General features: G+C 39.0%; 2 protein-coding genes across 4 annotated transcripts in view; one reads left to right on the top strand and one right to left on the bottom strand.

The window, feature by feature from the left end:
- The window catches only part of mzt2b (mitotic spindle organizing protein 2B), a 41,045-nt gene extending 39,344 nt beyond the window's left edge, over positions 1–1,701 (bottom strand). The window contains exon 1 of one of the 3 annotated variants that reach the window (XM_048238637.1): positions 1,540–1,701. In XM_048238637.1, coding sequence (XP_048094594.1) covers positions 1,540–1,658 — 119 coding nt within the window. In that variant the 5' untranslated portion in view covers positions 1,659–1,701. Of the gene's footprint in view, positions 1–1,533 lie in introns of all 3 variants that reach the window. The other 2 variants (XM_048238636.1, XM_048238635.1) reach the window with 2 other exon arrangements.
- Positions 338–12,773, top strand: LOC125291783 (MFS-type transporter clz9-like). The gene is made up of 3 exons (XM_048238634.1): positions 338–455; positions 11,728–12,393; positions 12,488–12,773. The coding sequence occupies exons 2-3, from the start codon at positions 12,070–12,072 to the stop codon at positions 12,725–12,727; spliced, it is 564 nt and encodes a 187-aa protein (XP_048094591.1). The 5' UTR covers positions 338–455; positions 11,728–12,069; the 3' UTR covers positions 12,728–12,773.
- Positions 12,774–19,536: the final 6,763 nt, after the last annotated feature.

Here is a 19,536-nt window from a genome sequence, read left to right on the forward strand (position 1 = left end):
GCCTTTCAAATGTGTCAATGACGTCATTCATTAACACAATGCTAGCGTGTTATGTGCAACAACGACCCAACCTGTAAGAAATCAATAGGACATAAGTACTCGTTCATTCAACTTTTGACCTATAACCCATGTTGAAGTTATACAAACTACAATCAAATCTGAGATTTGTCAACGACAATCAGGTGAAAGAGACAATTTTAGCCGTCTAGCTCCATTGACTCCCATTCATTCTGCACTCATGGCGATCGCCCCCAGTGGAACTCTGGTGGAACTGCATCCACAATTCGGTACAATGGGACTTAATACGGAGTGGCAAGGCTCTCCGTAGACGGGCTCTGATGAAGCACAGCAGCGGTTGCTATAGCAACCATAGACTCTGAACAGGATGGCAGACTACAAGCACTTAGGCAAAGATTATGGCAAGATCTGAATGTAAACAGATAATACCATTCAAGGTTGTTTTTATTTCCCATTTCTTTTCATTATTTAACTTAAAACATGTAAGAAGTAAGTTTATTCGCTGGGCAACGTACAAACTGACGAGTTACATTAGCCCTAGCACTATGAGCTATGATAAACGTTAGCTAGAATAGCTAGCTTATAAGTGTGGCAGCTAAGTTATTATTTCATGTTCTGATATGACATTCTTAACGTTTTGACTGTGTTTCAACTGATAAAAGCAAGACAAATAAAGTAACCAAATCGCTTTCAATATTTTAGTCCAGAAATACTTATGGGTGTTAATTTCCCATTATGTTAATTACAGTAGCCTAACGTTATACGACCTAACGTTATCTCCCCTTGCTGTTACCACCAGTTTTAATAACTTTACATTTGCGATCATGACCCATTTCATCTAACAACACCACTGGCATCTTTCTTTGACTATCAGACCTCAAACAGCAATACATTGAACTACAAAGATGTTATAGTAATGGTGTTCAGTTCATCATAATCATTATGACAATGTAATTTGCCGTCCATCTCCTATCTTTTTGCCGTCCAGCATGGAGCCGTCACGTGTCTGCAAGGGGTGAATAGCCCAGTGGTTCTTAACTGGTCTGGCTTTGGGACCCACAATTTCCCATGTTAATTTAGTCGCGACCCATTTTTTTTTTAGTGTTCAAGCCAACAGATAAGGTGAGCTACTGTACATGGTAAGACACGCAAAGTGCCTTTCTTGAATTTCCCCTGGGGATCAATAAAGTATCTATCTATCTATCTATCTATCTGTAGGCCTACTTGTTTAGAACATGCTGATGTTTGGCATTACATTTGTGAAGTCTTCAGGATATTAAGATAGTACTGTAGATCTGACAAAGTAGCACTTAAAATGGGTGATTATTTATTTATTTTTTTACCCACAAGCTCCACGTACGACCCACCCAGAATGGTTCCGCGACCCACTTTTGGGTCCCGACCCACCAGTTAAGAAACACTGCAATAGGCTACACATTAACCTCATCTTATCTCAAGCAAAAAACACAACGACTAACATACTTTGCATTTAGTACGCTATAACGTTAACGTTACCGTTACCAAATGTTGTTCTTTGAAACTAGCAGCACGGTTCCTTTTCCCTGGTTTAACGTTATCAGAAGAATCTGCTGTGTAGACATAGAGCCAGCGACAATAATATCAACAATTATGGCCACCATTCGTTACTTTTTCAAAATAGAAGTCCACGGCTAGAAGTTCTTCTTCTTCTTTCCTTTAATGGCAGATTACATCGTTTAATTGATGTATACCGCCACCTACTGTACAGGAGTGTGTAGAGTGATGCTATTGGAGGTTTTGGCTATTCAATCAGAAATGTGTAAAAATAAATCTAGATATAATAAATAATAACAAAACAGAAACCAACAAATAAACAACCAATCAAAACAAAACCAAAAATTTAATTCTTTTCATTAACTCTGCTTTTCAGGAAAACAAATAAGGCTCTAATTCTATCTACTTGCATTCCTTGTTCCCCAAGAATATCCCATATGTTCTCATCCAATTCTTGCCATGTTTGTCTCTGTTCTCTGTATCTTCCACATCTAAACAAAACATGCCCCACATCTTCCAGTGTTTGGCACTGCATAATCTGCATAATCCATCACCTTTTCCAATCAGTTTTAGTGTTGCATTTAGTCCTGTGTATCCCATTCTTAATCTTGTGTACACTATTTCTTCTTTTCTATTTTGCATATTCATTCTTTTTCCTCCAATGTTTTTATGATTGTTGTAATAGTGTCTAGCCTTAGGTTCAGCGTCCCATTTCTATTGCCATCTCTTCATTATTTCAGATTTAATTTTAGTTTTTGCTTCTCCTTTCCCTACTGGCACATTAATTTCTATTTCTTTATTTTTTAGTGCCTTTTTGGCTAATCCATCTGCCTTTTCATTTCCTCTAATTCCAATATGTGCTGGAACCCAACAAAACTGAACCATTAATCCTAGGCTTCTAATATTTAACAATATATTTCTAACTTCCATCCATAGGTCTTCTCTGACTGAATCACCACTTTCAAAGCTCTGCAGTACAGCCATTGAATCAGAGCATATTAGAGATGTTAATGGTTTTATCTCCTCTATCCACCTTAGAGCTGTTATTATGCCAGTCATTTCTATTGTGTATACTGAGAGGTAATTATTCAATCTGTACTTCAGTCCTTTTTTAAATTCAGGAATGTAAATTCCTATTCCACAATGACCATTTTGGTCTTTTGATCCATCAGTGAACGTTTTAATAAAACCATAAAATGAAGAGGATAGATATCTTTCACTATAATTTGCAAAACTCTGATCATCAGGGTATTCCCTCTTTTCTTTCAGTATTTCTGTATTAACTTCTGGAATTGGTAGCATCCAGGGAGGGATTGCACTCAGAGCTATTGCAGGACTATATTCTAAATCTTTAATGTCATACTGCTCTGCTAATTTATTTATGTTCCATCCAAACCCTTTAGCCTTCGTTTGATACTCCCAACAATCATTCAGTACTGATGCTGCTGGATTATTACTATCCCCCATCAGTCGTACTCTATATGTCAAAGCCAGTTTAGTGTATCTTAAAGTAAGTGGAGCTTCCTCTGTCTCTACCAGAATAGCACTTGTTGGAGTTGTTTTAATAGCGCCTAAGGCCATTCTTAATGCTCTAAACTGAATTCTGTCCAACTTAGTTTTACATGCTGTGCTATATACTAGACTTCCATAATCTATAATTGACGTTATTAATGCTATATAAATATTCATTAAAGATTGCTTATCTGCTCCCCAGTTATGTCCAGTAATCATCCTCATCAAGTTCAGGATTTAGTTTCGACATAATGCACATGGAAATGATATTTCCATGTAAGTTTTTCATCCACCCAAACTCCTAAGTATTTAAATTTCACAACTCTTTTCAAAATTTGATTATACATAAATAAATGGTGGTCCTCAGCCATTTTCTTTCTTGTAAAGTACATAACATTTGATTTTTCAATAGAAAATTTATTTGAATCCCCAATCCACTCCCCATTGCTCTAATATTTGAATTTTCTTTTGCATAATTGTTGTTATATATGGAATATTTCTGCCTCTTTTCCATATTACCGCATCATCTGCATACAGTAATCCATCACTTCCTTTTCCTAGTTTGATAAATATATCATTAATCATTAAATTAAATAAGATGGGACTGATTACACTTCCTTGAGGAATTCCATTCTCCACTGTAAATTCATAGAGCCTACTTTGACTCTAAAAGTATGTTGGGAAAGGAAGTCCAGTATTAAATTATACATCTTCCCTCCAATTCCCATTCTATCCAGTTTGATCAATAGCCCTTCTCTCCACATAGTATCATATGCCTTTTCTATGTCTAAAAACACAGCCACCATTACCTCCTTCATAATCAGTGTTTTTTGCACTTCATTACACAGCTTCACCAAAACATCTGCCGTAGATCTACCCTTTCTAAATCCAGTTTGATAATCTTTAAGAATACTTTTCTTTTCCAGAAAATAATTTAATCTTGCCACTATCAGTTTCTCCATTAACTTTCCTAAATGTGACGTCAGTGCTATAGGCCTGTAGTTCCCTGGATTGCTTGGCTTTTCCTGGCTTAGGGAAAGGAAGAATAATTGCTTTTTTTTCCATATCTTTGGTAATTTGCCCTTATTCCATATGTTATTGAACAATTCTAATACCTTAACCAATAATCCATCAGGTAGTTTCCTAAACATAGCGTAACATAAATTATCAGGTCCTGGTGAGGAGTATCCAGTAGTATTTAAGGCCATTTTAAGTTCTGACATAGTAAATTCTGCATCTAGTATATGATTTGACTCTTGTTTAGCATTTAATATATTTTTATTTTCCTTCAAAATTTCCTCTTTTCTCTTTTTGAACATTTCATCTAGGTGATTTCCTTTATGAATGTCAGCAAACTTTCCCCCCAACATATTTGCTTTATCAGCATCTGAAATAGCTTTATTTCTTCCATCATTTAACACTGGCATTTGCGATGGTTTATACTTGGTTATGGTTATGGATTTAGCAGACGCCTTTGTCCAAAGCGACACATAAATACAAAACAACATAATAATATTTAAAATTGAACAGGGAACAGATTAAAATGTAGGTCAAATATAGTAAGGAGAATAGTTGTAGTACACAATAATATCAATTCAAGCAATAGCCTAATAAAAAGCAATGTAAAAAAGGGGAAAGGCAATAATAAAATACTTACCTGTCATTTTCTTCACCATCATCCACATCTTATTCAAAGTTGTTTCTCTTCCAATTGTTGAACAAAATTGTCTCCATGCTTCTTTCTTGGTTTCTTTAATTACCTTCCTTGTTTTTTCCTTTGATAATCTACAAGATTATCCATTGTTAAAGTGTTACGTAGTTTCTTAAATGCTTTATTTCGATCTGCTACTGCATCTGTACATTCATCATTCCACCATGGTATATTTCTTCTTTTGTTTTGGCTTTTACTAATTGGAATACTCTGACTTGCTGCACTTAAAATAATGTTACTTACAGAATCATTCATTCTATCTATCGACTCTTCCAGGTCTAAAGATGAATTATTTATTTGATCATTACAACATTCCACATACTTAACCCAGTTGGCTTTCTGAAAGCACCATTTGTGGTTTATATAATTTTGTTGTATATATACACATTTGTTTCTATCTTGCATAGAATTGGAAAGTGATCACTGCCAATACTTGTATTTTGATCCACTTCCCATTCACATCTATTAGCTATTTTCCTATCCACTAAAGTTAAGTCTATACATGATGTCTCATTTTTATATATATTTATACGTGTACCAGTGCCATTGTTTAAACACACCAACATTCTATCATTGATCATTTCTTCTATAATTTCTCCATTTGCATCTGTTATTTTGCTTCCCCATAATGTATTATGGGCATTGAAATCCCCACACCATATTTCTCTATGACCTTTTCCCTTATAAATACTCTTCATTAAGTCATTTGATAGTTCTTTACATGGATTATAATAGTTGATAATGATCAAATTACCTCTATCCTCTTTATTAACTATTTCAGTTACAATACATTCGTATCCTTCAGATACCTTTATTGGGCTGTATGATATTCCTTCTTTAACAAATGTCAAACACCCCCCTCCTCTATCTAGCTCTCTATCATTTCTTATACTATTGTATCCTTTTAAAACAAAGTCTAGTTGTGGCTTTAACCATGTTTCTTGGATGCATATAATATCAGGTTTAATTGGTAAATCATTTACATAACTTTTGAACTCCTGTCCATTTGCAATTAAACTTTGTGCATTCCACTGAAGAATAGAAAAAAACATAATCCATTTAACTAGTATGTATTCATGATTAATATTTAACATTTCATGTACTTCATCAGGCTTTGCTATGATCCCCAAGTAATTATTAGCTGCTTCCACTACTGATTTTATTCTATCATTTTTCTTAGCATGCTGTATAGTGATATTGACTATTGAACAAATAAATGCAACAAAATTGTTCTTGTTTACCAACGTTGTATCTTCTGATATTTTAGCCTTATATTCATTAATTTCTGAGATCGCAGTGTGTATTATTTCCTGCTGAGTTCTTTCCCTGTCATGACCTCTGTTATTCTCTCTACCTCTGTCTGAAGTTTCAGCAGTCCCTTCTTCTGTCCCTTCTTCTGCTCTGTTCTGGTGTATAGGCAGGCCTCTGATTGATTCTATCATTATCATTCACTTTCTTAAGTGCTTCTGCATATGATACTTGATGTGAAACCTTATATTTCTGAATTTCTCTTGCCTCTTTTTGCTTTTCACATCCCCCATAAGCTGCACTATGCTGGCCTCCACAATTACAGCATTTTAATTCAGTTATTTCCCCACAGTTACCATATTCATGTTCCCCTCCACATTTAGCACATCTGATCTTACCTCTGCATTGTGCTGCTACATGTCCAAACCTTTGACATTTAAAGCATCTTAATGGGGGTGGGATGTATTCCCTCACTGGATAACTCATATATCCCATTTGAACTTTAATAGGCATTTCCACCTTAAAGTTTAGCAAAATCGACAAACTTTCAACTTTCTCTTTTCCTTTAGTCAGCCTTTTTGCATCCATAAGCTCACCTCCTTTTAGACTATTTTTGATTTCTTCAATGGAAACAGATATCGGTATTCCTGTAATCACTCCTCTTGATTTTGATGTTGCACCTGGTATGTGTGATGTGATCTTGACCCCATTTAGTTTTCTTTTCTTAGTACTTTTTTTTTTTGTTCTTCAGATGCTGCAAATATAAGCAATCTACCATTTCCCATGAATCTGGCATGATTGATTTTGCCTATCTCTTTCTCAATTGCTTTCGTTACATGTATTGGGTGTAAATCAGGACCTCCATGTTGATCAAACATACTACAACTTTAAATGTTTCACTTAATTGTTTATTAGCACTCTTCTTAGCTCTGCTTTCTTCAATCTTACTCCGTTTAACAGTGTCTAGCGACTCCACGCTACTATTGGAATCCGACCTCAGTCTAACCTGCTTTCTCCTAACTTCTTCCCAGAACATCTCATTATCTTTATCCATAGTCAATGGATCTAAATCTTTGAGATCCTTCAAATAACCATCTGATTTTGCTGCCATCAGTCACTCTACATTCACTGTACAGTAAAGCTTTTAATTTACCAACTCCGTACGATACGAACGTGTCTTTCACCAACAGCAACCCGGAACCGGAAAATCCACCGCCTCCCAAGACCACTCCAGAGCCGTCCTTCCAATACGTTTACTTTCCTCCCACAACGATAAAGGGCCGGCTAGAAGTTGTCCTCAGTGTTCCGTCAGAGAATGTCTAATAAGGGGAGAACTGCCACTCTCGGAAAACTTCCGGTTTCTGAACTGGTTGCAGTTCCTTTTGTGGTTCCACATGAGGGCGCTCGTCCACGAGTGCAGAATGCATGGAGGTCTATGGAGCTGTACCCCTCAAAATCCACTTTTCTCGGGATATCATTTTTTTTCAAGTAATTTGAATATTGTATTCGAAAGGGGAGGCAAAGAAAATACACTTAGTGGAGTATTCCATTTTTAAAGTCACTTAATTGTTCTAAAAAGCCTTTCAAACGTGTCAATGATGTCACTCATTAGCACAATGCTAGCGTGTTATGTGCAACAATGACCCAAACTGTAAGAAATCAAAAGGACATAAGTACTCGTTCATTCAACTTTTGACCTATAACCCATGTTGAAGTTATACAAACTACAATCAAATCTGAGATTTGTCAACGACAATCAGGTGAAAGACACAAATTTAGCCGTCTAGCTCCATTGACTCCCATTCATTCTGCACTCATGGCAATCGCCCCCAGTGGAAATCTGGTGGAACTGCAACCTAAATTCGGTACAATGGGACTTAATACGGAGTGGCCAGGCTCTCCGTAGACGGGCTCTGGTTCCGTACAGTGTTTTACCAGAGAGGGTTAAAGCGGAGCGAGAGGCGCAAACGTTCGACAATTTCCGCGTTCGATTATTGCAAGGGGGAGGGGGGAAAATCCCCCTTTATGCAGACCAGAGTAAACCCAAAGATTGTTAAGGCGGAGCAAGATATTTCATCAGGAGCCACTTCCGGGAACCCGGATCGCACGAGGGGGGGTCAAAATCCCCCTTTGTGCAGAGCAGAGGCAGCTACTGCTCCATTGAAGTCTATGGGCATAGCTCAGAATTTCACCACATATGCTAAGGTCTTGGTTCTATAGAGTTAGGAATGTGAATTTCGGGCACATTTTCATGATCCTCAAACCCTTCTGAACATTTCAGGTACATTTTTTGCATTTTTGAGCAATCCAAAGCAGTCTGGAGAAAATCAACCTTATATCAGGTGTGCGCCGGTTATTTATGCAGCTGCTGTTGCAACTTACGCTCGTCAATACGTCATCGACACGCCTCTTTATGCAGACAGGATTCGATTCCCATTTCGCGCCCATAGACATGAACTACGACGAAGTATCTTGCTCCGCCTTAACAAACTTTGGTAAACCCTCGCTGCACTAATGTCAATGGAGACTTGTGGAATTTTACCAATAAATTGGTCATTATGTCTTTCTGGATTTGTTGAGGGTTTTTTTGGAAAATTGTGTCATAATCTGTAAGTGTTTGGGATCATTTCAAGCCTAAAAGTGTAATTTTTTAGTGTTCTGATTTGTCATAAAATAACTTAATATCAGACCATGCTGCTGCCAGTTACTGTCCGGTTGTTAGCATGCTAGCTAGCCTCTTAGCTTCTTCTAATTCTAGGATTTTTCTGAGACAGGGGCCACATCATACACTGAGGGGCCAAGAACCGGTCAACATCCATACACAGAAAATCCCTTGTTCAGTAAGGCAGAGGCGTGAGTCTCGTGATATGCAGGACTATCGCGAGTATACCCAAAGTCCTTTTAGGCAAGTCCCTCCACTCGACGGCCATATTGCAACGCTTTTTGAGCACTCATCGGGCATCCTATTCGGCAGAAATGTGTGCGCGCAAGGCTTCACAACACCAATCTTGCTCCAGTGGCGAGTTCACAACACATGATTGGCACGATGTCTTCACAACACACCATATGATTGGCTCAATGTATTCACATCACACCACATGATTGGCTCAATGTATTCACATGTCGACGTTTTGCCGAGGAAGGGGCGGGATATGTGTAGACAACGCGTTACAAACTAGCCCCATGCATTTCTATGGATGTTTTTTTGAGTGCTGTGTCTCCTCATTAGAAAGTCTGGTATACCCACTTAAAAAGCATCACCATCTCAGTATACCCACTTAAAACAGACAAGGATAGGTATTAATATTTGGGGTTGATCACAGTATACCCACTACAGCTAACTAGACTACACCACAGCAGTAAGGTGCATACATTTCACCAGTCTTACCTTGTCCAAATACTTAAATGCTAAATGCTAAAAAACAAAAAAGCCAATACAATTCTTAACAATTTTCCCATTTATTTATAATGTGCATTGAAAACACAATATAAAACTAAAATATAATAGACACGTCAGTGGAAATACATTGATATTTTAGACAGAAATCATACATCATCATACACACATTTTTCGTGTTTGAGTAACTTAATTGTTATTAACCTTCATAACCCACTGTCAACCTGGCGTTTCTAAAATGAATGACAAAATATGCTCACTGTAGTGGCAATAGGAAATAGCATCATACCATTAGGAGCAGCTATGCTTGGTGACTGGTGGTTCTGAAGACTGTGGGTTGAAGTCACCACTCACCAGCTCCTGCGCCATCCCAGTCTGTAGGTGAAACACAAATGCTTGTCACAAAATCCATGCTTGTATTCAGCATGTCGTCTGGCAACTGTAAAACCAGTTATTTTTTTTAAATCATATAAAGCTTGAGTGAATAGCGTAGAAAATGTAACCACTTTATCTCAATGAAACTCTCCTTGTCCTAACACTTTGAGACAGAATTCATGCGAAGCCCATGAATCAAATAAACTCAGAATAGTGGTTAATAATGCAATGATGGCTCACATTAACTACAAAAACGTAGCGTTAGCTATTAGGCATGTATTCTCATGTTCAGTTAGCAGCTGCCAAACTTTTTCCCCAAGCAATCAAAAAAATCGAACTTTAGGCCTAGGCTATTTACATTTGGTAAGGCGCACTTGCGCATGTAATATTATTAATTTCGGATCCCAAACAAACAGGATGTCCATTTCTCTGCATTTCATATAACACCGTTTCAAACACTTCATACATTACCTTTCCATACATAAAATCTATCAGCATGCTAACAATGAATAACAATCAAACCTCAACTCAAGTAACCTAACGTTAAGTTAATGTTAACAGTTCACTGACTAAGTCAGTTAACAGTTCACTGCAAGCTTGCTGCTGCTTCGTAATTTAATTGACAAACTTAACATATTAAATAAATGTCCCTTTCACATAATGAGGATAACCAACATAGAGATTTGTGACTCACCAAGAAACGCTGCCATCGGTTCTTCACGTTAGAATTCTAGCTGATACTTTCGTTAGCCAAATGTATCAGTTCTTCACGTTATACTTCCGTTAGCCAAATGTATCGTTTCTTCACATTAGCAGAGACATTTCTGGTTAGCCAAATGTATTCTTTCCTTTACAGTTCACTGTGTGCTTTAGCTTTCAAGCTTCATAGGTGCATTACTGCCACCAGTTGTTTGGGTATGGAATTGCATCTCTGATCGTCGTTCTCAACAAGTTTGACACTTATTGATGATTGACGGTACAGGGGCCAGTCAGGGGCCAATGAGATTTCAGATGGGGCCCGGGCCCCTGTGGCACCGCCCCTAGAACCGCCCCTGGTCTACACCCACACCAAAGATTGTTAAGGCGGAGCAAGATATTTCATCAGGAGCCACTTCCGGGAACCCAGATCACACGAGGGGGGGTCATAATCCCCCTTTATGCAGAGCAAAGGCAGCGACTGCTCTATTGAAGTCTATGGGCATAGCTCAGAATTTTAACACATATGTTAAGGTCTTGGTTCTATAGAGTTAGGAATGTGAATTTCGGGCATGTTTTCATGATCCTCAAACCCTTCTGAACATTTCAGGTACATTTTTAGCATTTTTGAGCATTCCAGTCTGGAGAAAATCGACTTTATATCAGGTGTGCGCCGGTTATTTATAAGACAAGTCTTGCACGATGAGACAGGGATGTTGTTGATATTAAGTAGCTAGCGTTGTTTGACAGCCAGATAAGACTATGCTGTAATCACACATAGTAAAAGTTCGTATCTAGTTTCCTAACGGACAATTTTAACGGACAATTTTTAAAATGTTTTCATGGGTCATACATTTGTATAACCACCTAGCTTGAAATTCATCTGGCGAGTGTCAGGTTTGTATGGAGGATAAAGGTAAACCGACTGCGGTCAATGCTGCCATCGTGTGGTGCTTTTCGGTGGTTTTTCCAGGCACTAACAGCAAAACTACAAAAACACATCTAAATCTCTTGTTTTAGTGCAAAAACAGAGAAAGCAAGTATTTGTTATGCTCCAGCAAGGTGTAAGATACAAGATGTAATCTAATAATAATTACTATAATTGTTACAATATCAATATAATAATCAATCAATATCAATATAATATCAATATAAAAACAAAATCAATATAATAATATAGTAAAATTAATAAAAAATAATAAATTATTTTGTTTGTGCCTTTATGTACTTTTTACAGAAAAATGCCACGTCAAAAAACTTACACAGAGGAGGACATGGAGGGCCTTAAGGGCTTTGGAGGAGGGGGGCAGCCTCCGGAGGGTGGCTGCCCAATTTCACATCCCCCACACCACCTTCCAGGACCGGAGGAAGGGGAGATACCAGGCAACGTATCCTCTGCCACAAGGGGCAGAGGTGCGTTTACGCGCAGCAGGGACCACAAGAGAACACATCACCGTTCACTGCTGCGCGAACGCTGCTGGGGAAAGCATACCCCCTTTTGTCATCTTCCGGGGGAGCTTCCCCAGCACAGCTTCCCTTTGTCAAGTACGCCCGGCAGGAGCGGCCCCTCCTCCTTTTCATGGATCAACATGAGGCCCATGTTGGGACGGGGGTGGTCGACTTCTGTCGGGCCAACAGGATCGAGGTGGTGTGCCTGCCAGCGCACACCACCCATGTGCTCCAGCCACTGGATGTGGCGGTGTACGGCTCCCTAAAGGCGGCGTTCTCCAGGCTGGCGGGCAACATGGGGCTGGTGAGAGGCGACCTCGTCATCGGAAAGCGGCAATTCACAGCGGTGCTAAAGTACGCTCTGGAGGAGGCCTGTACCCCCCATAACATCATCAGTGGGTTCAGACGGACAGGCCTCTTCCCGCTGAACAGGATGGAGGTGGACGAGTCAAAGGTGAGTTAGGGAAAAAAGACAGTCTACAATCATGAAAAGTTCATCAAGATCAATTTTACAGCATTGTGTCTTCATTTTGTGCTTTTTTTTGCAGTTTGTCAAAGGCCTCCGGGACCGTTCAGCGGGTGGGGAGTGTTTTGACGCCCCGGAGGACACTGACGAGGACATGTCCACCCCTCCCTGCACCGTCGATGGCGCCGCTGCCAACGCGATACCCCTCTCCACCACCATAGCAACCACACGCGAAGTCGCCACCACCACCACCCCCGTATGGCGGCAAGGGAGGTGGCCATGCAGCTCGAGCTGTATTGTAAATATGTACATTTGTAAATAGTTCTAATTTGTAAATAGTAGTCTGTTATAATTTTGTTTATTTGTTATAATTTAGTAGATTAGATAAATAGTAGATTGTTAATGATTGTTCATCAATAAATTTGTTCTTAATTGTTCTCCAATTTTGTTCTCAATTATTCCTAATATTTTGTTCTCAGTTTTGTTCTACAGTATATGTTCTGGTCTTACAAGGGCCGCACTCAACTTTTAAAGGGGAACTTGGCAACTATTTCAACGTTAATAAACCCGTTTAAAAATCATTTGGATGGATAATGACCTGTTCCGGTGAAAATGGTGACTTTCCCCGCTGCGCCTAGCGTCCATGCACAATGCACAATTTCTCCAGCAGAGGGGAGAAATGTTAATATTTTATTCTACATGTTCTGGTCTTACAAGGACTGCATTCAACTGTTGCTTTGTTCCTGGTCTTACAAGGCCTACTTGAAATTGCTCTTTATTCACTACAAATGTTGCTGTGTTCCTGGTCTTACAAGGCCTACTTGAAATTGCACTTTATTCACTACATCCACTTTGCAGTTGTCTTTGATGGCACAATGAATGTCCTATGCTGTGATGCGTTTCATTCACATTGAACCAGAGTTGTCTTATGCCACACCCGGGTTGGTTCTCAGACGAGGCACAGTTTTTTGTTCCTATATTTCTGTTACAAGCACTTGATACACTTTGAAATTTAAATAACATATTTCACTACTGCACCCAGAGTGAGTTGAGGAGTTCCCGTTTATTATTTCAAAAGTAACCGAGTTCAAAGTTAACAGTTAAAGGACGTAACTACTTACTAAGTATCAACTTACTTGCCAGTATAGCTAAGCTACATGTTGGCTAATTTAAAAATGATCCTAACCACGTAATTAATCAACAAAACTCTTCATTAACGATGTAATCTTAAAAATAACAAATCTACCAACATGACGATGTAAAAATCACCGTCTACGGTGTAAAGTGTTTGTTTAATTTGTGTCCAAAAGTTACGTACGAAACACTGTTCGACTCCGCGAATAAACGTACGGAACACTGTGGCTGTCAACATCCGGGATTTTCGGGCACTAAGCTCAATAAATCGCTTTTAGGATTGGTCACAGTTCACAAAGGTACTCCAGAGAATGTCTAATAAGGGGAGAACTGCCACTCTCGGAAAACTTCCGGTTTCTGAAGTGGTTGCAGTTCCTTCTGTGGTTCCACATGAGGGCGCTCGTCCACGAGTGCAGAATGCATGGAGGTCTATGGAGCTGTACCCCTCAAAATCCACTTTTCTCGGGATATCATTTTTTTTCAAGTAATTTGAGTATTGTATTCGAAAGGGGAGGCAAAGAAAATACACTTGGTTGAGTATTATATTTTTTAAAGTCACTTAATTGTTCTAAAAAGCCTTTAAAATGTGTCAATGACGTCATTCATTAGCACAATGCTAGCGTGTTATGTGCAACAACAACCCAACCTGTAAGAAATCAAAAGGACATAAGTACTCGTTCATTCAACTTTTGACCTATAACCCATGTTGAAGTTATACAAACTACAATCAAATCTGAGATTTGTCAACGACAATCAGGTGAAAGAGACAAATTTAGCCGTCTAGCTCCATTGACTCCCATTCATTCTGCACTCATGGCGATCGCCCCCAGTGGAACTGCATCCAAAATTCGGTACAATGGGACTTAATACGGAGTGGCAAGGCTCTCCGTAGACGGGCTCTGGGTACTCCAATGAGGGCTTGTTTTGTTGACAAGACCTTCCTCTTTTCAATGATGTATACCGGAAGCGTAGTGGTTACCATCATCCTGGCGTAAGTGTAATAGCGCGCCGATCCTGAGGGGGCAGACTGTAAGGAACAGCGTGGAATGTTTAGAGGCAAAACATAGGCAACGTTTTCGGTCACCAACCATGAGAGAAAGTGTTCCACTTTCATCTCACACACACAGGCTACTAGCTTGTGTCTTAGAACATGCCAAACTAACGTCTTCTCTGAGGAGTCCGTTACTGCATATATCTCATATAAAATCATTGCACACCATCTACTAATTACACTTGTCATATTCAATAACATTCACATATCATATTAATATTAAAACACTAACATTACAGCACAGTAAAGTACAGTAACAAAGCAGTACAGTAAACGTAAATCTCCGATTGTTTTTTTATATCATTCAATTAGCTCAAAGTTATCCTAGCATGCTACATGCTAGCCCCATTCTAATGCAATTGCTGCTACGCTATGCTAATCACTCGCTAGCCTTAACAATCTTTGCTAGCAGATAAATTACTCACCGGCGTTCAAAAGAAGTGGATAAAGACGTGAAAACAATGAGGGAAGATTAAGGACAAAGTAGAAATAGTAAAACGACTTAAGAGGTATTAAAAATGATTCACGATAGAAAGGTGTCAAGGAGTAAAAGGTTTTGATTCAAAGTCTATTCATTCAAGTGTAACGTTATCGAGTAGAACGTAACATAAACGAATTCTGGTATCCAAGCAACACGCTTGTCAAAATAAAAGCATTTCCCGTTGACTAGAAAATCGTATGTCCTTCTTCTGGATTTTTAATTATTTTGTTATTTATTCAATTTATGTACCTATTTATTTAACATTGGCAACTAATTTTGGGTTTAGTAACCAATGCTTAGGTGGGTTACACCTTCACCCCTCTCCATCGACTTTGTTTGTGCATGCACATAAAAATGTCAAAGCAAAATAAGATTTAGGTAGGTAAGCATAGACAATTGACTCAACCTAATGTTACATCTAAAAGGCAAGCTCGAATTAACAATGTTTGGTCTCCTCATTGCCAATGCACAGGCTGCAGAGGGCAGCATGGTGGTACTCCTCACATCTGGTGTAGAGTAGAGTTACAGGCATAAAAACAAGATCAGTCAGAGACTTTCTAATGAGGAGACAGCACTCAAAAAATCCTCCATAGAAATGCATGGGGTACTGTTGTCTACACATATCCCACCCCTTCTTCGCCAAAATGTCGACATGTGTATACATTGAGCCAATCATGTGGTGTGATGTGACTACATTGAGCCAATTATGTGCTGTGTTGTGCAGACATCGTGCCAATCATGTGTTGTGAACTTGCCACTGGAGCACACTGGTGTCGTGAAGCCTTGTGCACGCGTATTTCTGCCGAATAGGATGCCAGATGAGTACCCAAAAAGCGTTGCAATATGACTGCCGAGTGGAGGGACTTGCCTAAAAGGACTTTGGAGCAGTCAAACTCAGCTAGCTAGACACAATTGTTCTTGTATAGCTGTCTATGCACACTTTTTCATTTTGCTTGATATTTTATTAAACTGTGAGTGTGTGAACAGAAAGTATTAAGACATTCTTACCTTTTTTTCTTTACCAGGGACCGAACTGAAGAGGGATTGATCCACCATTTTGGAGACAACCGGAGGCAACATTGATAACCCTGACTCAGTTGCGACAGCAGAACCAGCATCTCTACGGCTTAAGGACAACTTCAGCTTGATAGAAAACTTGCAACACTTAATTGACATATGAACTGATGTTGGATTGGCACCACTTAGCCTACTTGCTGATCGAATAATTTGGTGAATACAATAATAATTTAATTATAATTAAGCTGGTGTTGTGGATTATTTTCTCATGCTATGATTTCATACAACATTTGGGTTCTATGGAATTATTTGTTTTCTTATTGGACAGGAGACAGCTATTCCCAAAAGTGGGAATATCCCAGGTCAATAGAATAATCTGCGGTGGCGGCAGAATTAATGTATTGAATCAACACAGCATTTGTGATCGCAGGGTTGTTACCTTCGCCACTCTGCCTCAGAACCTCGAGGTTACAGCCAAACAAAACACCTGTGATTATATCATTACCCAACACTCCTACTCACACAATTTCCAATTGCTTAACCTCTTTTCAGCCTTGGTAACTGAATACTAAAATTAAACTTAGGTTGATTGTCAGTTATCAGTCTTATCCTATGGGTCATGTGCACTGCTGTTATTTTCTTATAACTTAATATAAAGCATAGTTTGGATTGGATTCTGATTAGCAGTCAGTGGTTTAGCTACTCTCCACCTCAGCCTCTCCAAGGTCTTTATGCTCTCTCCTGGTTGACCAATGCCTACCCTGCAACGTGGTTTGTTTGTACACATCACTTGAATTCATGAAACACATGAATTTTACTTCAAATGTTAATAGAAAGTATTGTCAGTGTGATTTATTAATGTGTTCCCTACATGCATTTAAAATAAATGATTCATCAATTCAGTATCTGAATATATTTGATTGCTATTTTTCAACTGGGTCAGAGTTTGTGGAAATTAGAAAATTGTAGTTCTGGATGGTAAACATTAATCTCAGTTTAGCATTATTTTTGTGGGGATGAGTCATCAGGTAGTAAATAAACAGTACAAACCAGTGGTCCATTTTTCTGGCTGGAAGATAGTTTGACTTAAAAAATAAATAAATAAATAATATCTCTGATTATTATTGCATTTGATATAACCTCAGCTAACAATTGGTGTTGGGAAACGGTAACATTGCTAAATGACCATAGGGCCACGTTATGGCCACGTTGCTCAAGTCACCAAATGGCAACGTTACCAAATGACCATAGCGCCACGTTGCGGCCACGTTATTTAGACCACTAAATGGCAACGTTGCCAAATGACCATAGGGCCACGTTATGGCCACGTTGCTCAAGTCACCAAATGGCAACGTTACCAAATGACCATAGCGCCACGTTGCGGCCACGTTATTTACACCACCAAATGGCAACGTTACCAAATGACCGTAGGGCCACGTTATGGCCACGTTGCTCAAATCACCAAATGGCAACGTTACCAAATGACCAAAGCGCCACGTTGCGGCCACGTTATTTACACCACCAAATGGCAATGTTACCAAATTACCATAGGGCCACGTTATAGCCACGTTGCTCAAGTCACCAAATGGCAACGTTACCAAATGACCATAGGGCCACGTTATGGCCACGTTATTTACACCACCAAACGGCAACATTACCAAATGACCAAATGGCCACTTCATAGTGGCAACGTTGTGGCCACGTTGCAGGAAGGTTGCCAGAATGTTAGTTGGCCGTGACCAACTGGCAACTTATAGGCAACGTGGCTGTTTAGTTGTGTGTTAGCTGGGTCGTCCAGTTTTCTACATGACCTGTAGGCTAGGTCTACAGTAGCCTATGTTGTGCCGCACAAAATGTATCTATGTTGTACATTGCACAAAATGTATACCCCCGAAATAAACACATACATAAATAAACATATTTTTCCCGTCACTTTGGCTTCCTTGAACATTTTCCCTACGTTTCGCCACTGCTTTGCAACAGATAGATTCCAGTGTCCATGCTCCGGCAGCGCCCACACAGTCATTTTCACCCAAATGATCCTACTGAAGGTTGAGCTGGAGCCTGAAACCCATCTAGTGGTAGTCAAGACACTACAGGCCTGTCCCTCACAGGCTCAAATTTGTAACCCATTCCATTAAAATTACAAATTTTCGTGTATACATAATATGCTGTTGTCTATAGAACTTCTCAGGTCCTACCATGCCAGTGACGTCATTGAAACTGGCAGCGTTCTAATACTAACAAACGCAATTTTGGTGTTGCTTAAAAAAGGCTACGTATTGATTTTTTAAATTATTTTTTTTAGTGTCATTTATTTTTAATTGTCATAATCAACACATTATCAATGTTGATTCTTTCAGTTCAGTTCATCTTTAAAGTCCGGGGGACGTCCCGAGTTTGTCGGGATGTATACAGACGTGACAATCACAACAGTCATTTCCCTAGGTAGGCAAAACGGTCTAACCCCAAGTGTTGTGCACATATACACACAGTTCTCCTCCCCTTTAGGCGGTGGGCCGAAGCCGCGTATCTGTTCAATTTTGAAAAATGAGAGATGGATTACTTGTTTTTTTACTATTCAGTAGGATACATTTGTTATTAGCAATATGCCACTTGTTGCCACTGACGTTCGTGGCACAGAAACGTGAAATATTAGTTTTAATAACTCTTGGTGGTACAGGCGAACGCTGTGGTCGCCAATGTCAATCTACCAATAGCATAGTACAATACTGACATACGAATATTACAAGCCAATCAGATTTGGCTATACGAATCAGCTGTTGGACAACAACACACAAACATTTTTAGCCACCGACATGGCTACCAGAGTATGGACATCGCCGAAGAGGATTGATTTTGTGGAGGTAAGTATCTTTAATATGTTATATATGTATCTTGCTATATAGCATGTTGATTTCGTAGTCAGCGATGGTCAAATGTTTTGTCAATGTAACAGCAATCTTAGTTAATTGTCAATTGCCGTTATATTCTTGGTAGACGCTATAGGCTAATGCTTGTCACTAGCTTTTGTCGAGCTAAAACTGTCTTTAGGTAGCACTACATTTTATTTGAACAACTTCTTGTACAAAACGGCTGTGATAAAGTTAAAATCCAGTTGTTGTTAACACGGAACGAATCATTTTTTCTACAGTACCTGTTAACTTACTTAAAATTGGCAGGCTGTATTGACAAGATAGCTATTTAATTGGCACATGTGCGGTATGTGTGGTAGAACTGTTGACGTAAGTGACAGTTGTTAAGTAAATCTTATGTCAGTGTTGCATGCATGAAAAAAGACATTGCAAAAAATATTGAATTAAAACATTTAATTAACATATGTTTGATAACTAACTAAACAGAGCTAATAGCTCAAGAGGGGAACATTATTCAAACAAACAGAGCTAATAGCTCAAGAGGTGAACGTCATCCAGAGAATACCACTCTA

Source organism: Alosa alosa, chromosome 3 (genome assembly GCF_017589495.1).
Source record: "Alosa alosa isolate M-15738 ecotype Scorff River chromosome 3, AALO_Geno_1.1, whole genome shotgun sequence".
NCBI lineage: Eukaryota > Metazoa > Chordata > Actinopteri > Clupeiformes > Clupeidae > Alosa > Alosa alosa.